Source organism: Anopheles coluzzii, chromosome 3 (genome assembly GCF_943734685.1).
Source record: "Anopheles coluzzii chromosome 3, AcolN3, whole genome shotgun sequence".
NCBI lineage: Eukaryota > Metazoa > Arthropoda > Insecta > Diptera > Culicidae > Anopheles > Anopheles coluzzii.
Window position 1 is genome coordinate 36,679,261 of NC_064671.1, and position 14,541 is coordinate 36,693,801.

At 40.7% G+C, this 14,541-nt stretch overlaps 3 protein-coding genes across 3 annotated transcripts; all 3 read left to right on the top strand.

Moving 5' to 3' along the window:
• Nucleotides 1–6,058: 6,058 nt before the first annotated feature.
• Nucleotides 6,059–7,154, top strand: LOC120959931 (general odorant-binding protein lush-like). The gene is made up of 5 exons (XM_040383721.2): nt 6,059–6,255; nt 6,318–6,393; nt 6,464–6,552; nt 6,627–6,741; nt 6,836–7,154. The coding sequence occupies exons 1-5, from the start codon at nt 6,157–6,159 to the stop codon at nt 6,922–6,924; spliced, it is 468 nt and encodes a 155-aa protein (XP_040239655.2). The 5' UTR covers nt 6,059–6,156; the 3' UTR covers nt 6,925–7,154.
• Nucleotides 7,155–11,718: 4,564 nt separating this feature from the next.
• LOC120955737 (uncharacterized) lies at nt 11,719–13,192 on the top strand. The gene is made up of 4 exons (XM_040376851.2): nt 11,719–12,017; nt 12,099–12,765; nt 12,842–12,922; nt 12,988–13,192. The coding sequence occupies exons 2-4, from the start codon at nt 12,124–12,126 to the stop codon at nt 13,048–13,050; spliced, it is 786 nt and encodes a 261-aa protein (XP_040232785.2). The 5' UTR covers nt 11,719–12,017; nt 12,099–12,123; the 3' UTR covers nt 13,051–13,192.
• Nucleotides 13,193–13,318: 126 nt separating this feature from the next.
• LOC120955739 (syntenin-1-like) lies at nt 13,319–14,537 on the top strand. Its single transcript, XM_040376854.2, has 4 exons — nt 13,319–13,717; nt 13,778–14,016; nt 14,086–14,352; nt 14,431–14,537. Exons 1-4 carry the CDS (start codon nt 13,577–13,579, stop codon nt 14,474–14,476), a joined length of 693 nt encoding a protein of 230 aa, XP_040232788.2. The 5' UTR covers nt 13,319–13,576; the 3' UTR covers nt 14,477–14,537.
• The last annotated feature ends 4 nt before the right edge of the window (nt 14,538–14,541 follow it).

The window sequence follows — 14,541 nt, forward strand, 5'->3', positions numbered from 1 at the left end:
TTGTACAAAACATTCAAACAGCTTTTTTCCATTAAAATTAAAATCCCGATCAAAAGCGAAGAACAAAACAAGAAGAACAAAAACAACACATTTTTACACCCCAAAAGCAGAAACATTTTTATAACGAAAAGAAGAAGAAGAAGAAAATGAAAAAACAAACAAAAAGATTACGTAAACACGAGTTAGTTGATAAGAGGAGCGCCAGCCTATTATTAACCTTCGTATACTTGTATATCCTTGCCGCTTTCTTGAAGGTATCTTCTTAACCGTGCATCATCTTGCGAGCAAAAACAAAAACAAAAATGGGTTTAGAAGTTTAAGAGAGGTTTTGTGCGACGAGGAGAAGAAGAAGGAAAGCGTTTCAGTCTTCAAACGTATATGCATACATATATAAATATAGATGCAAATTATTATACACTTATACATACAGACAAGTGCATAGACACACAAACACACACACAGACACCCCGCCGTCCTCACACATTACTTGAAACAACAGAACAGAACAGCATATTTGTGGAGACACGATGAGGAGCAAAAGCAACAATTTTTAACAAAAAGGATAAGGATGCTGGACTCGCAAAGAAATTAAAGCGGAAACAACAAAACAAAACTACACGAAAAAAAAGAAAAGCAAAAAAAACAAATGTTGACTATATATTATGTATATGCTTAGGAGATACATACCGGTCGGGAAAATCGAAGTAACGTGATTAAAATAAAAATGCAAATTGTGAAAAAGTATATACGTAGTTGAAAGTGTGCAAAGGGTTTTTTGTTTTGTTTTGTGTTTGTACTCTTTGTGCTAATATTGAAAGAAAACGATTGTTTCAATTCTGAAAATAAATCAAACAATTATTTACTACATTGTAGAGACAAAACTTTTATTCAAAATCACTTGTTTTATAACACTTTCGCTTCCGTTATAAAGATCGCGCAAAAATTAACTTGTTTGTCCTCACAAGTAATAATATCACGTCATATTCCTCTTTTTTCAACATTGCACGTAAAAACAGCTGTTGAAACATAATTAAAATGGAGTAGGTGTACCAATTGTTGTGCTATCGACAAAAAAAAAGTCAAAATTAAGAAAATTATCTGGCAATTTGCGGTTTCATATCAATGTATTCGTATAATTTATCGTATTTCTTACAAGATACATAATTTTTTGAAGTCAATTTATCGAATAATCATAATAATTATGATCTTTTTCTAAAAATCCACCACTGCTTATCGATGAGCGAATAAATCGTTCAACATCAATTTTCAATTTATACGTTTACTAAAGTACATAATATATGCCAAATTTTGTTAAAAAATTCGATTATAATTCACTAACACGAAAACAGCACAGTTTTGTATTGTTTAATACAGGGTTTTCCAAGTCAGTTTCGAATGTAAACATTGTTCTTCACCGCATCCAAGATGTATTTCAACAGCTATCGAATGGTTTATTTGTTTCAACATGAAATTTCAGTTTCAACACATGACTTTCAACACATAACAAAAAACTGTGAAACTCAATCTAGATTGAGTCGTGTTGAAAATCATACTGTAGAAATTAAAAATTATTTGGAAATGGAATGAATGGAAATGAAAAATCAGATCGATGTGGAACCACATTTTGCATGCGGTGCATAACAATGTTAACATTCGAAAGTGACTTGGAAAACCCTGTAATGTTAAATAATTATTTTATTGAGTTAAAAAATAGAACAACAATCGGTGCAAGAAAAATTGTCATGTACCAATTGTTGTGCTATTCCCATTTTGCTCTCCCTACATGTTTTGCTGTCAGATAGCAAAAATCAGTTATGTTATTTCGCATGTAAAATCGTACAAAATTGATATTCTTAACCTGATATTTAAACTGTCAAATTTTATTAATTTTCAACATCTAGTTATCAAATTTTGTAATGATACATTTCTTAAGACCATTCACCTGAGTGTTGAAAATCAATTTTGGTAGTTTATACAATTCTAGCACATTTTTTGGACAAACACAACAATTGGTACACAGCTAACATAACCATTGGCACGTGGAAGAGGTTTTGGAAAACAGCTATAACTTTTGTAAAATGCGTTTTATTTAAAAATGCAAAAGCAATAATATAGATGTGTGTCTAACTAAGATATGTGCCTATCTACTTCAACTTTGTTTATGAATTTTTATTCAGTAGTTTCGCCACAATACTTGTTTTTGTCCAAACGCGGTACAAACTCGTCCATAAATGGCACTCCTACCCTACCTATGAACTGGCCTGAAATTCACTAACATTATACGAAAATGTTATTTTATCTTAAAACTTGCAAGCTATCTAGTGAAACTCATTTGTTTTGTATTGAAAGTATGATAAATGGTCATCCAACGGTCGTTTCAAATATCATTTACAAATCCAAAGTGCAGCCTCTACTGTAATGATCGGTTACAGCGCGTAGTTCAGTACTGCATGAAAAAAAAGCATCTATTTAACACATTTTTAATTTTTAGTGCATTATTATAATGTTTAGCCGATGTAAAATGCATTTCTTTCCAATTATAAAAATACGTTGATTCAAAAAACGTTAAATTGTCATTAAATTCCGCCTGCAAGTGGAGTGCCAAAACCACGTGCTGCACGCTGCGCAGTAAAAGCCTCGATGCGGATGTCGTACACCTCCGCCAAATGCTGCGCTCCTGGTCGAAATTTTGCACCGTGGCGTTCGCGCTGTAGACACAAGTGACAGCACGCGTCCACCCCGGATAACGCGTGCTGGCCACGGCCGCTTGCACGGGACGCCACCGCTCGGGCACGTGGTGGGCGGGTGTGTATGTGAAGTAGCGCGCGAAAAACCCGCCACCGGTGGTTGCCATGGTAGCTGTCCGCTCAACCACCACTACTGGCGTGTGCGTATGTGTACGTTGGTGCGCTACATGCGGTGAACGTTGCGGCTGTGCCGGTTTGCCCTCCTGCGCACCTGCGCTCCTCGTGCGTTTGTTGAAATTTTTCGTAAGAAATTTTCAATCGAACAAAATTTGTTCGCAACCGCCGCCGTACCGCCACGGGGTCGACCTCGGTTTTTCATCGAAAACGGCCGAAAGCGTTCGAGAAGCGTGCCCAGCTGATCGTGTGTGCGCTGCGCGACCGCATGCGACCCTGGTAGAATTTGTTGAAATGGTTGAAAAATGTGATTCTGCCGACGCAACGACGACGACGACGATGATGATTGCGCGCGGGACCCCGTGTCGTTTCGTTGCAGCGGCACTCTTTTGGCGCGTTTGCTCGTTGCGGACCCAACGGCGGGCGTGTTTTCTTTTTGTTGTTGCGTGGCGGCGATGTTGGGTGAAGTCGGGCGACTAGGCACGCAGGGCGGATAGAAAGCCACCGCTGCTAACGGACGGATGCGACGGATGGGCGGGCGGCTGTGCTGTGTTGTGTTTATGAGGGGTGTTTTGCTCGAACAAGGGGTGAAAATCTTGTGAAAATAGATACCGGCCTCTAACTGCGGCGGGCACTTTCTGCGCGATGCCGCCTATTGCGTACATCAAGCGCTCGTGGTTATTCAGGTTATTCAAATGTTCTGTTTTGGTTTGGATTTTAATCGGGAGCACTTGAGAGATTATGTTGAACATACAGTTACAGTGAAATATTGTTTGAGCATGTTTCTTAATTGGCACAACGACCGGGTCTTATAAAAAAAACAATATTTAAAATATCTATTAATTAGGTAAATCCAATAATTCCTCAATAGGAACATTTATTTAAATATTTCAATTTAATGTATAACTATAGCTATTATTGCACATATATTCATTACACTTGATTCATAGCTTGGTTATCGACAATGGAAAGTCGTTATGAACGACAACACTTACAGGTGGTCCCCGAGATACACGGTTAATGGGGACCGAAAACGGCCGCAAAATACCACGAATTTCTGCGTCAGTTGAATCTCGGGATTTCCAGCCAAAATATCACTAATTTTCCAAAAAAATTGCAATTAAGGGATGGTTTTAGCTACTTATTTAATTATTTGATATGATTTTTACTGAATAAACATTTTGAAATGGTTTTTAACATTTGATCAATTTTGAAATTATTTAACATTTCACAATGGATGTGTCAAATCAGTACAATTTGCTCAAATAACTGTCCTTTTTTGTTAACCGCGTATCTCCGAATCCGCATATAACAGGTACCGTGTATCTCGGGGACCGCTTGTACTTGTAATTTTGCTCTTTTCGTCGGACAATTTCTTATGAAAAATACTTTTTTTATCATGACTTACTTAACGAGCATGTTGGCTAGTTGGGCATATTAAGCAGCTGCAGTTACGGAATGATATTTTCTATTCATATAATTATGTTCCATTGTACAAATGTTCTACACTGCATATATCTTCCTTATGTCTTGTCTTTGGATTTTATAATATCGTTTAGGTTCCTGGAAAGTTACATATTTTTCTGAAATCATTTCTTATTATGTATTTGTTAGAAATTCTATTCTTTTCTGTAGTCGTTAACTCCAATCTAACTAATTGACGAATATATACCGTATTGCTTCGAATTACGGAGATTTAAGGCATTTTTGGCATTTAATATATTCCTACTTATTGAATTTTATGCGGTCAAATCTCTGTACAGCTCTCTTTACCACAGAACATCTTCTAGATTTGAGGAAAAATAAATATTTTCAATAAATTTACTAGAAACATTGCAAAAAATCATTACATTGTAACAATATTTTGAATAATATTCCGGACAGTTTCGAGTTAGAACACTGTTATTTTTACGTTGATAACTACTTTAACATTTTTAATTTATTCTAGTAAATCATGTCCAAGGGATGGGCATGAAGAAATTCAATAAAAACATACCAAATATTCGGAATTTGAAGCTTTCCGTAATTTGAATCATAACGGTTTATACACTGCTGCTATCAAGTATGACTTTCATTTAATTTGTGAATCACAAGCTCTATAAAACGAACTTTTTAGCAAAATTAAGGCCGGGGGCCATTGTTCGTACTCGCTAGTGCAATTTCGATTTTCACTAGCGCATCTGGCGGCGGCTGGTGGAAGCTTTTCTTTGATCATCGAGGGAATGGACGTGCCGGACTTCAAAATTGAGTATTTTTTTCATCATTTTTTTATGCAAAAATGGCTGAAATGCATGCACAACATGTGTATTTATCAATTACAAAGCTTTTCCAGTCCAGTTTGAGAAGAAAACATGGAAAATTAAAACGTTTTCTGAAGCGGCTCCAAATTGTTTGGCAAACTGCTTCAGTCAGTCGCCGTCAGATGCGCTAGTGAAAATCGAAATTACACTAGCAAGTTCAGACAATGTACACCAGCCTTTACAAAATTTCAAATTCTTATCTCAGAGAAAAACGGAAACAATGTTTGATTACCTTTCCACCTAGGAAGCTTTGTAGAAAATATCGATTTAAAATATGCAAATCACAAACTATCGTATGACAATTTCACGTTGATCGATAGATTGGTGCCGTGACCAGGATTGTTGTTAATTGCGTTCATGTGTGACAGTGACACGGGTCTTTTGCCGTAGGATTTTAACAGACATTAAAAAAAAACTAGCCAATCAGTATGAAAAGACCGCCCTATATCTTATATTTATTACCATAAGCCTTCCTTGTTAGGTACAACTTTTAATATGGAAAAATTCAAAATGCACTAAAATATATTCACATTCGACAAAGGCAAGCTTTGTCTAGATGTTTCAACAGAGCTCTCATGTTTCAATTTGATAGGCATTTTGTAAACACTTCATCAACAATTACGCAAAGCTTTCTTTGCTTACCTCTTTAGCTAAAACAAGTAGTAAAGTTGCACATTATTTATCCATTTTGAATTCTCATTAACACATCATCGTAACGCAATGTCTCCACCCAAACGGAAGGAAATGATACATGCAAGAATCGGCCGAAGAGTTGACGTGTTAATTGCTACTTATTTCTTCGTCAACTCGCAAAACGCTTCGTTGATTGCTAATTGTTACCTTTGGGCCTTAAAACTGATGTTACATTTTCAGATATAAAAAGTAGAAACGGCGGTTAGAAGCTTTGCAATTCGGCATTTCTGTTCGGTGTGTCGCGGTACTAACAGGAGGATGATCATCGTTGGTGGTGGCGATCATCGCGCAACGGCTTAGCCATGGCCGCAAGCAGATCGTGCTGGTGGTGGTGGTGGTGGGATTTTATACTGGGATTGGTCGCCTTCTTCTTCATTCCGTTCCCTTCTGTGGAGTGTGCGGTAAGTGAAACGAATGACCATTGAGTGATTAAGGTGATTAAGTGCATCATTTCTTCCCTCAGATGACGCGAAAACAACTGATCAACTCGATGGACATGATGCGTTCGGCGTGCGCTCCCAAGTTCAAAGTATCCACCGGTAAGTGAGTGACGGTGTGCCGTGGAAAAAGTCCTTGCTTGATCGCTTCTTTCCCTTCGCTTTGCTTCAGAGATGCTGGACAACTTGCGGGGTGGCATATTCGCCGAGGATCGCGAACTCAAATGCTACACGATGTGCATTGCGCAGATGGCGGGAACGGTATGAGCGAGCGGCTCGATCGTGCATTTGAGCGATCACTGATCTTTTGAAACACTGTCTCCTTCCCTCACCAGATGAACAAAAAGGGCGAAATCAACGTGCAGAAAACGCTCGCCCAGATGGACGCGATGCTACCGCCGGACATGCGGGACAAGGCGAAGAAAGCGATCCACTCCTGCCGCGATGTGCGTAAGTATCGATCGAGCCCTTCTAGGCGGATGAGGATCCTTCATTTTTGTCTCTTGTCTGTCTGCCTTGCCTTGTTTGATCCTCCTTCATGCAGAGGGTCGGTACAAGGACTCGTGCGACAAAACGTTCTACTCTACCAAATGTCTTGCCGAGTACGATCGCGACGTGTTTCTCTTTCCCTGATGGTGATGGCGCGTCGATCGTCGGCAGCATGCTCGTGATCGGTCCGGGATGAAGCGATCCGGCACCGGGATTGCAGAGACGTCAGCAGGCAGCATCAGCAGACAGCAGGCAGCAGCATAACCTTACAGCATAGGCAGCATAGATGGCACATCGTGGTGGTGGTGGTGTTAGCTGTAAATGGGAAAGAATGGGAAAGGAAATAAACGAACAGAAACACGAAACCAAACAAAGCAATGCGCAGGCAAACCCGCATGGGAAGCAAGCCGTTCACACTCCGAAATAGAAGACAATTGATGCTGTGCGAGGGTCGTCGAGCATCAGCATCCTCAACCTGCTCGCTGTCATGGTTCACTGTTCTCGCTCATCTCGCGTGCTCATTGAACCGTGAAATTGAGAGCGCCACCGGGTTCAAACGCGTGCAGTGCACCCCTCGCGAGGGGAGGTCAACCAAACAGAGCATTAATTAATGTTGGCGCATGCGCACACATAAGCAAGGGTGCGCGCATCCAGCACCACCACCCGCATGTTGCGTTGCGCATGGCGACTGGCGACTGGTTCCGGTCCGGTTCGGTGGGTTGCGGTCGGCCACGCCGAGCAATCGCGAGTGTGCCTCCCGCTGCACATGCGGTCCGGTTAGTTGATCCGAAGCTGGCTCGATGTCCGATGACGGATGCTAGTCGTGCCCGATCTTGACCCATCCGCGCCGCTGTGATCGTGATCGTGTGTGATGGCTTCGGGCCGCTTGGCCGCACAATGGCAGACGGATGTGTTGGACTTGATTTTGCTGCTTTATTTATGCTTTTTGGGGTTCATGTTTCACCCCTCGTGGTAGAGTTTTTTTTTGTTGTAATGACTAAGGGCACTTGCACAAGCACGGCTAGTTCCATGTGCTTGTTTTGTTGGTCCAGCATAAGAGGCCACGGCGCAACATTCGATGGATCGTGATCTTGTGTTGGATGCTTGCCTGTTACCCGATCGACATCTTTGTTTGCTCATCTCATCTTCATCACAGCTCTCCATAATCGATCGACAACAATGAGGATCGAGTCGGGGAGCATTTTGTTGCAAAGATCGCCATAAATTAAGGCGGACAAAGGCGGACAAATTGTATGTTAAGAAGTTTTATTTAAGATTAAATTTAATCTGGAAGCTTTTTGTCATGATATTCTAAAGATTATCTTATAGTTAATAAATACCTAATCTTAATTCTTACACTTCTAAGATCAACAAATAACATTCTATTAGTTGGTAAACCTCTTCGTAATGTTTTAAAGAAGAATAAAAATCAACAACAAGTTCCGTGCTAGCCAAGCTTATTTCAAGTAATGGCGGGAAAAAGATAGATTTTCTTTTAATATATTTTTAATAATTAACAATACTCAAAAAATATATTACATGTATCGAACAACAAGTAATTAAGTTTTATAATGGATTTTTAAAATATAATTTTATACCAAATTAAACGTTGTTAACAAACTTTAATGTTGACATTTTTTCTCATTAATTTCTCTCAAACGATCGTGAAGCAATGCCAAGAACACAGTCTGCATACAAAACGTTCTACTGCGGGATACTCCACCGTTTATTCAAGTAGTACGGAAAACCCCTCAACCGAAAGGCTATCCTGATAGGAATAGAATCGATTCAACGTTGCTTACGTCTCGATTTGCGACACGCCTGCTACCCTGGTCTCCTTGCAGTCCTATTACCACCATATTAAGCGCTACTTATGCTTTTAAAGGGGCTGCCAACCGCTCCACATTAAACACCGCACAAGATTCTGCTGCAGTCCATGTGCTGCTCCCATGGTTGAATGGAATTGAAGTTACCTTTCAACAACTTCGACTCCCGTTTCACGGTGGTCGGCTGTTTCCCCCAGTCACAAATGGTCTTGAGTACTGCGTAACAAACAAATCCAATTCAAGCACGGTAATACGTGAAGAAAATATGAAATATTGATCAACTATGTTTTAAATTGAAACGATACAACTATTCATGGCAGGCTTACTCCTGGAGCGGCATCGACAATTGCTTGCTTCAGCCTATATATTTCTGCTTCAATTCATATATGCCTTCAGGTTCAAACTAAGCTGCCGTCCACTGCTTCCGTTGAATCGTAGTTAAACCTCGGCTATGGCTCTGGACGTCCTCTCTAACCTATCTTAATTATTTGAGGATTAAACGAAGTATATGATCTTTTCAATGCCTGCGTCTCTTAACAATCCTTTAAGATCCGCTTTAGGGACCGGTACACTTTGCTGAATGATGACGCATAACTTTAAATTAGAATTAAAACAATCACTGGGTTCTTTATTATCAACTTAATGAGTAATAAATACAATAAAATGTGTTTAATATTGATTCCAGAACATTTGTAAAAACACAGCTTGGCACAAAATGACAGACACCTCACTCCGATGCAATGTATAAATTGCACCTAATATCAATAACCTTTAATTGGTACAAAAACGTATTCCAAAACCAAATGTACCAAACCCACAACATATATTGAGTATAAATAAAACCAATTCCGAACAGATTCGTTCGGACTGTCAAGATAGGCTTTACGCTGCTCAAAAACTTCGCCTTCCAACTTATTTCAAGAGTTTAGTTATGTCCCCCTACTCAAGGCAAGGCTTCTAAACTCCAACGTTTCTAGTAAGGAAACCCCCTTCTGGGTTTCTATGATCGCCTACACGATCAAGTGTTGAAAAGTCCACTTCGAGCAAAGTGTTGATACATGTCAGGGAAACACTGACCTAACGCGATGGTACGCGTTGATCAGTTGTACCGGACACGTTAAGAAAAATGGTAAAAATCTAGGGATGTATAAATGCAACGACCATGAAAATGTGCATACATTATCTTACACTAATGTCTTATCAGAAAATGTGTTGAAACTGTTGAGTTTCCATCGATTTTTTTTCATGAATCTTTCGCATGTCAGATGTCCGTCTTACCCAAACTGCACAGAAAAAACCCATGTTTTTAGGGTTTTTCCGTGCAGTTTTGAAATGTTCGGGTAAGACGGACACCTGACATGGGACAGATCGACACCATGAAGAGTAAGATGGAAAACGTTGGAAATTGAAGAGTTTTATAGTATTTTAACATATCGTAATGCTGTCCACCTTCGGGTGCGTAAATAAACCAATTCTAGGCCAATAACAATGGCGTTTCATTCAGCCGTTAATTTAGGAATTGTAAGCGCCACTTCGAACACCTCGAAGAACGCAGAATCTAAAGCATTATTGAAATATAGGACACTTACAGCTAACGTTGCACCAGCTTACAGAACAACAGTTTAGAACTTCGCTTTAGGAAAATACTCCGCGGAAAGTCGACAACCCCAGCATTTCTTGAGGGACTTGTTTATAGGTCAAGCCATTTTATCCCCCATGTCAAAATTCAACTTTTCGATATTTGTAATCCCATAGAATCTCTCATCTATTCCTGAACGTATCAAGGTCGCATCTTTTTACTGCTTAAAGTTGTCCAAGTTGTGACAAGATATTGGATTTCGTGAAGTGCCTCATGAGAGTCGAGCAAGTAATAACATAACGAATGGTTGCTATTTTGACCGGTGTTTCATTTCTCGTTAATTTAAATACCTTCTCTAGTCGCTGGAAGGTTTATATCTTCTAAATATCCTTATTTAAGGTATTTGATGAAATCTATTAATCAAGAATTGATATAAGAAGTAAAATAAATCAATAAACTCGGTGTCCATCTTTCCCTACAACAAAGTGTCTGTCTTTCCCGCTTTGGTGTCAGGATGTTAAAACCACCAGAAAACAAGATTTTTATTGATTTCATTCTCGTTCTTTCGCCAGTTTGTTTGCTTTATGATCACGACTATTCATTCATATAATAAATCTTCCGGAAATATAAACAATACAAGTAACAGAGCTTAAGATTCGCAGTAATCAAATTAGATCCACAAGGGTGCGCAAGGTTGACAATTTGTTTTGTTGGTGAATTTTTCCAATTTTGCATATATTATGCCAAACATGTTCTCAAATGTGATGTTTAACTTTAAGTTAGGATGTTGCATTGTTGAACTATTCGAAAATTACCTTTTTCATGTATTTTTGAGAAGTGCCCTTACCTTACCTTAAGTGTATCTTACCAGCAGTGTCCGTCTTTACCTATCCCTATAAAAAATAAGGAAAAAAAACCTAGCTCGTTAAATACGTCTTTACTGCTCGGCAGATAGCGGAAAAAGAGGATCCTCAGATCGTCTCTCGATCCAACGATGTCAACATCACAAAGCCACACGTATTATTGTTATACCAGTACCAAGGTTTCTGATAATTATACCACTTAATTATATACTGAAAAACCATGCATAATTATTAAGCGGTATGGTTATTATCTGGATATGAATAAATCATTGAAAACATATTCATCATCATCATCGTCATCATAGTCCAGAATTTGAAGCTGTTCATATTGCTTCTTCTAAACCTAACCTGGTGGTCTAATGTAAAGAAGAGAGAGGCAAAAAGCTTATAAAAGGACGAAGCATATCGATTTCCGCACATGCCGGGTTGACTATCCTGCTACGGGTCAACCCATAAATCGTCGAGTGTAAGTAGAATGAGAGTGCGTTTAGGCCGACAAAACTCGATGGCACAGATGTGATAATCCATAAAAAATATGTTTAGAAAATAAGAGAATAATTAACTAATGAAGAAGGTAATATAAGTACATAGGGAATAAAATATCAATAGAAGTTCAATTTATTTTCATTAATTTTCCTACTACAGCATATCCATTTGGTAGCTGTATTGATTCCTGGTTTTTGTGAAGCAACAAAAACAAAATACCTTTTCCTTTTCCAACAACCCCTCACGACCAGCTGCAATAGAAAACCGAAAGTGATTCATAACAAATCATGCGAAACGAATACGACCTCTCCCACCAACGGCGCCCGTTTAGTATTGAACTTGACGCATTTCGGTGTGCGTTACCATAGCAATGCACATGGTTAAACATTTGTATATTCTTCGCTGGCGCTTTTGCTTTCCCCCTTGCACAGTGCTCGCAGACATAAAACCAAAGTAGTCAGGTGCAGTTAACGGCTGGCCTTGGTAAAGAAACTTTCCCACTAAATGGTGCAAATAAAAAAAAACTGAAGTAAAATAAGTTTCTGTTTACTTGTCTACCCACAGTTGTGTGTGTCTAAATAAGAAAACCATGAACTCCCACTTCTATCCCGGAAGAACCACACCGGAAACCATGGTCGGTGGCATACGAAAGTGGGAACAATTGTCCCGCACAGCCGGCAAACAATCGCTCGCACCGTTTGGCGATGGTTACGAAACTCCCCGGCAGGTAAAGAGTCGCAAAGAGGACTCGGAATCGGACCAAGAACCCACAGAACCCCCGGAAGAGGATGATCAGTACACGGAGCAGCACTACTCGGAGTCGGAGTTTCACACCGAGCAGGAAGAGGATGACGACGAGCAGGCGGACCGCAACGAGCACGGCTGGTCAGAACATGCGCATCCGCCGATTCAGGTGTCTCAATATCCGCCGAAAAGATTCGAGCAGGGCAGTCACCTGCTGCACATTGATTTCATTACCGACGAGCTGGGACGGTTCGAGTTGCCAAGCTCGGGCCAGAGCAGAGGCCGCCGACCGATGGGAATGGTGGGCAGTGGGGCAACGGGAAGGAAATCCGCTTCCGGTCAGCAGCAGTCCCAGCAGCACAACATTTCCTTTAGCCGCGAGCGGGTGCGTGAGATCGAGCGAACCAATCAGATTCTGCTCCGCCGTATCATTACCACCCGACCGACGCTACAGACGCAAACCAGTAGTAAACCGGTGAAAAGGACCGTAAGTAATAATGGTCATGATGCTTAACCAGATTCTTAACTAATAGTTGGGGTGCACGATTTTTGCTTTCTTGCAGAGCTCAACGAACGCATCTCCGGCGACCAGCGCAGCGACAAATCGACGCAAGATGCAGGAAAAAATTGCAGCAGAAAATGAGGTGAGTGCGCGGGCGAGATGTCCTTCCACAAACTTAATTGTTAATTTTTTTAATGATTTTTCCAGATTTTGCTCCGAAAAGTGAACTCGGTTGGCAGCCGGTTGACGTTGAAGCGAATGACTAGCTAGGGCAGTTGCCTATGCTGGTTGCCTATTTTTTCCTATTTACATATGTGTGTTTTGGGTGTGTACACCGTTTCTTCTGGACTCTGCCAAAATTCTGTACTTCTGACTTAAATAGAGATCGATCGAGAAGACTGTGTTTTTCTTATGCACTGTATTGCTGTAATTTCCGCTTTATTGTGCTGTTTTATGGGTGAGCTCTGTTCATGGCATCAAATGCACAAAAAGGCATGTTATGAGAAATGTGAATCTGAATCTACGAGTGCAACATACTTGCTAAGAGGTAAGATCGTGTTAGATCGTTCACTATCAAGCGTCGTTTCATTTCGGTTTCCTTAGAACAAAAAACACAAAACAAAAAAAAGAAAACGAATCCCAAATCACAATTCGGCTTATCTGGTTATGACGAACCAAATGAAAGTAGCGCGTGGTTTTCGGTGTTGGCTTATCAAACCTCTGAATCGTACAAACGGGACCTCCCGGTTTCGGAGAATGAGTTCAGTTTGGCTAGAACAGACGTAGCGTCGAATCGATGTCGGTCAGTTGGGAGCAGCAGGATTTGTTTGTTTCTTCCAGCGGAGCGAACCGCACCCCGCGCAATGGTCGGGGCCTTGTTGAACCGGGATGTCCCGTAAGGATATCTCGATTTGCTGCCGTCGATGGAATTCGAGAGGTAAAGTGCGCTACTGTGTAGTTAGAACCGAAAGATTGAATTCCACTCCATTGCTTCCAGTTACTTATACGCAAAGGGGAAGATGGCAAAATTGGCATTACCGTGCGCCATATAGAGGAAGGAAAGATTCTTATTTGCGCTGTGCTGCGCAGAAGTCCCGCATATCTGGCAGGGCTTCGATACGGTGACGAAGTGTTGAGCCTTGAAGATGAACCACTGGTTGGGCAGACGGTGGATCGGGTTCGTGAGCTGGTGCGGAAGAATACACGTAATAGCATCAAGTTGCGCACGAAAGATAAGTAAGTGTTGTTGTGATCGATTGCTGCAAAGTACAACCCTGTACAACCGTGTAATCACCTCCCATTTAGACCAGGCGAACGGTATGTAACCGTCGTGCGGGATGAGGAGAAGGGTTACGGTTTCCGGTTCGTGGACGGAGAGATCACGTTCGTTCGGTCGAACACATCGGCCCAACGGCAAGGTCTGGAGCGGAAGCTGCAAATCATAGAGGTTAACGAGGAGGTCGTTGTGGGAACCAAGGACGAGGATATTGAGGCGATCATATGCGGCAGTGACGGTGGCACGGTGACGCTCTGTGTTGTGCCGGTAAAGGTTTATCGGCAGCTGTTTAGTAGGTGAGTTGTTTTTTTCTGTGCATTTGAGGCTGGAAATTAAGGGTAAATTAATTGTTTTTTTTTTTTTCATTATTTAAGGATATCATCCATCACCAATGATTCTCTCACGTTGGTTGAATTGTGAGAATCGGTGTATTATTCTCATGCGCACAAAATCTGAATTTATATGTCCGACTTAGATTAAAATAG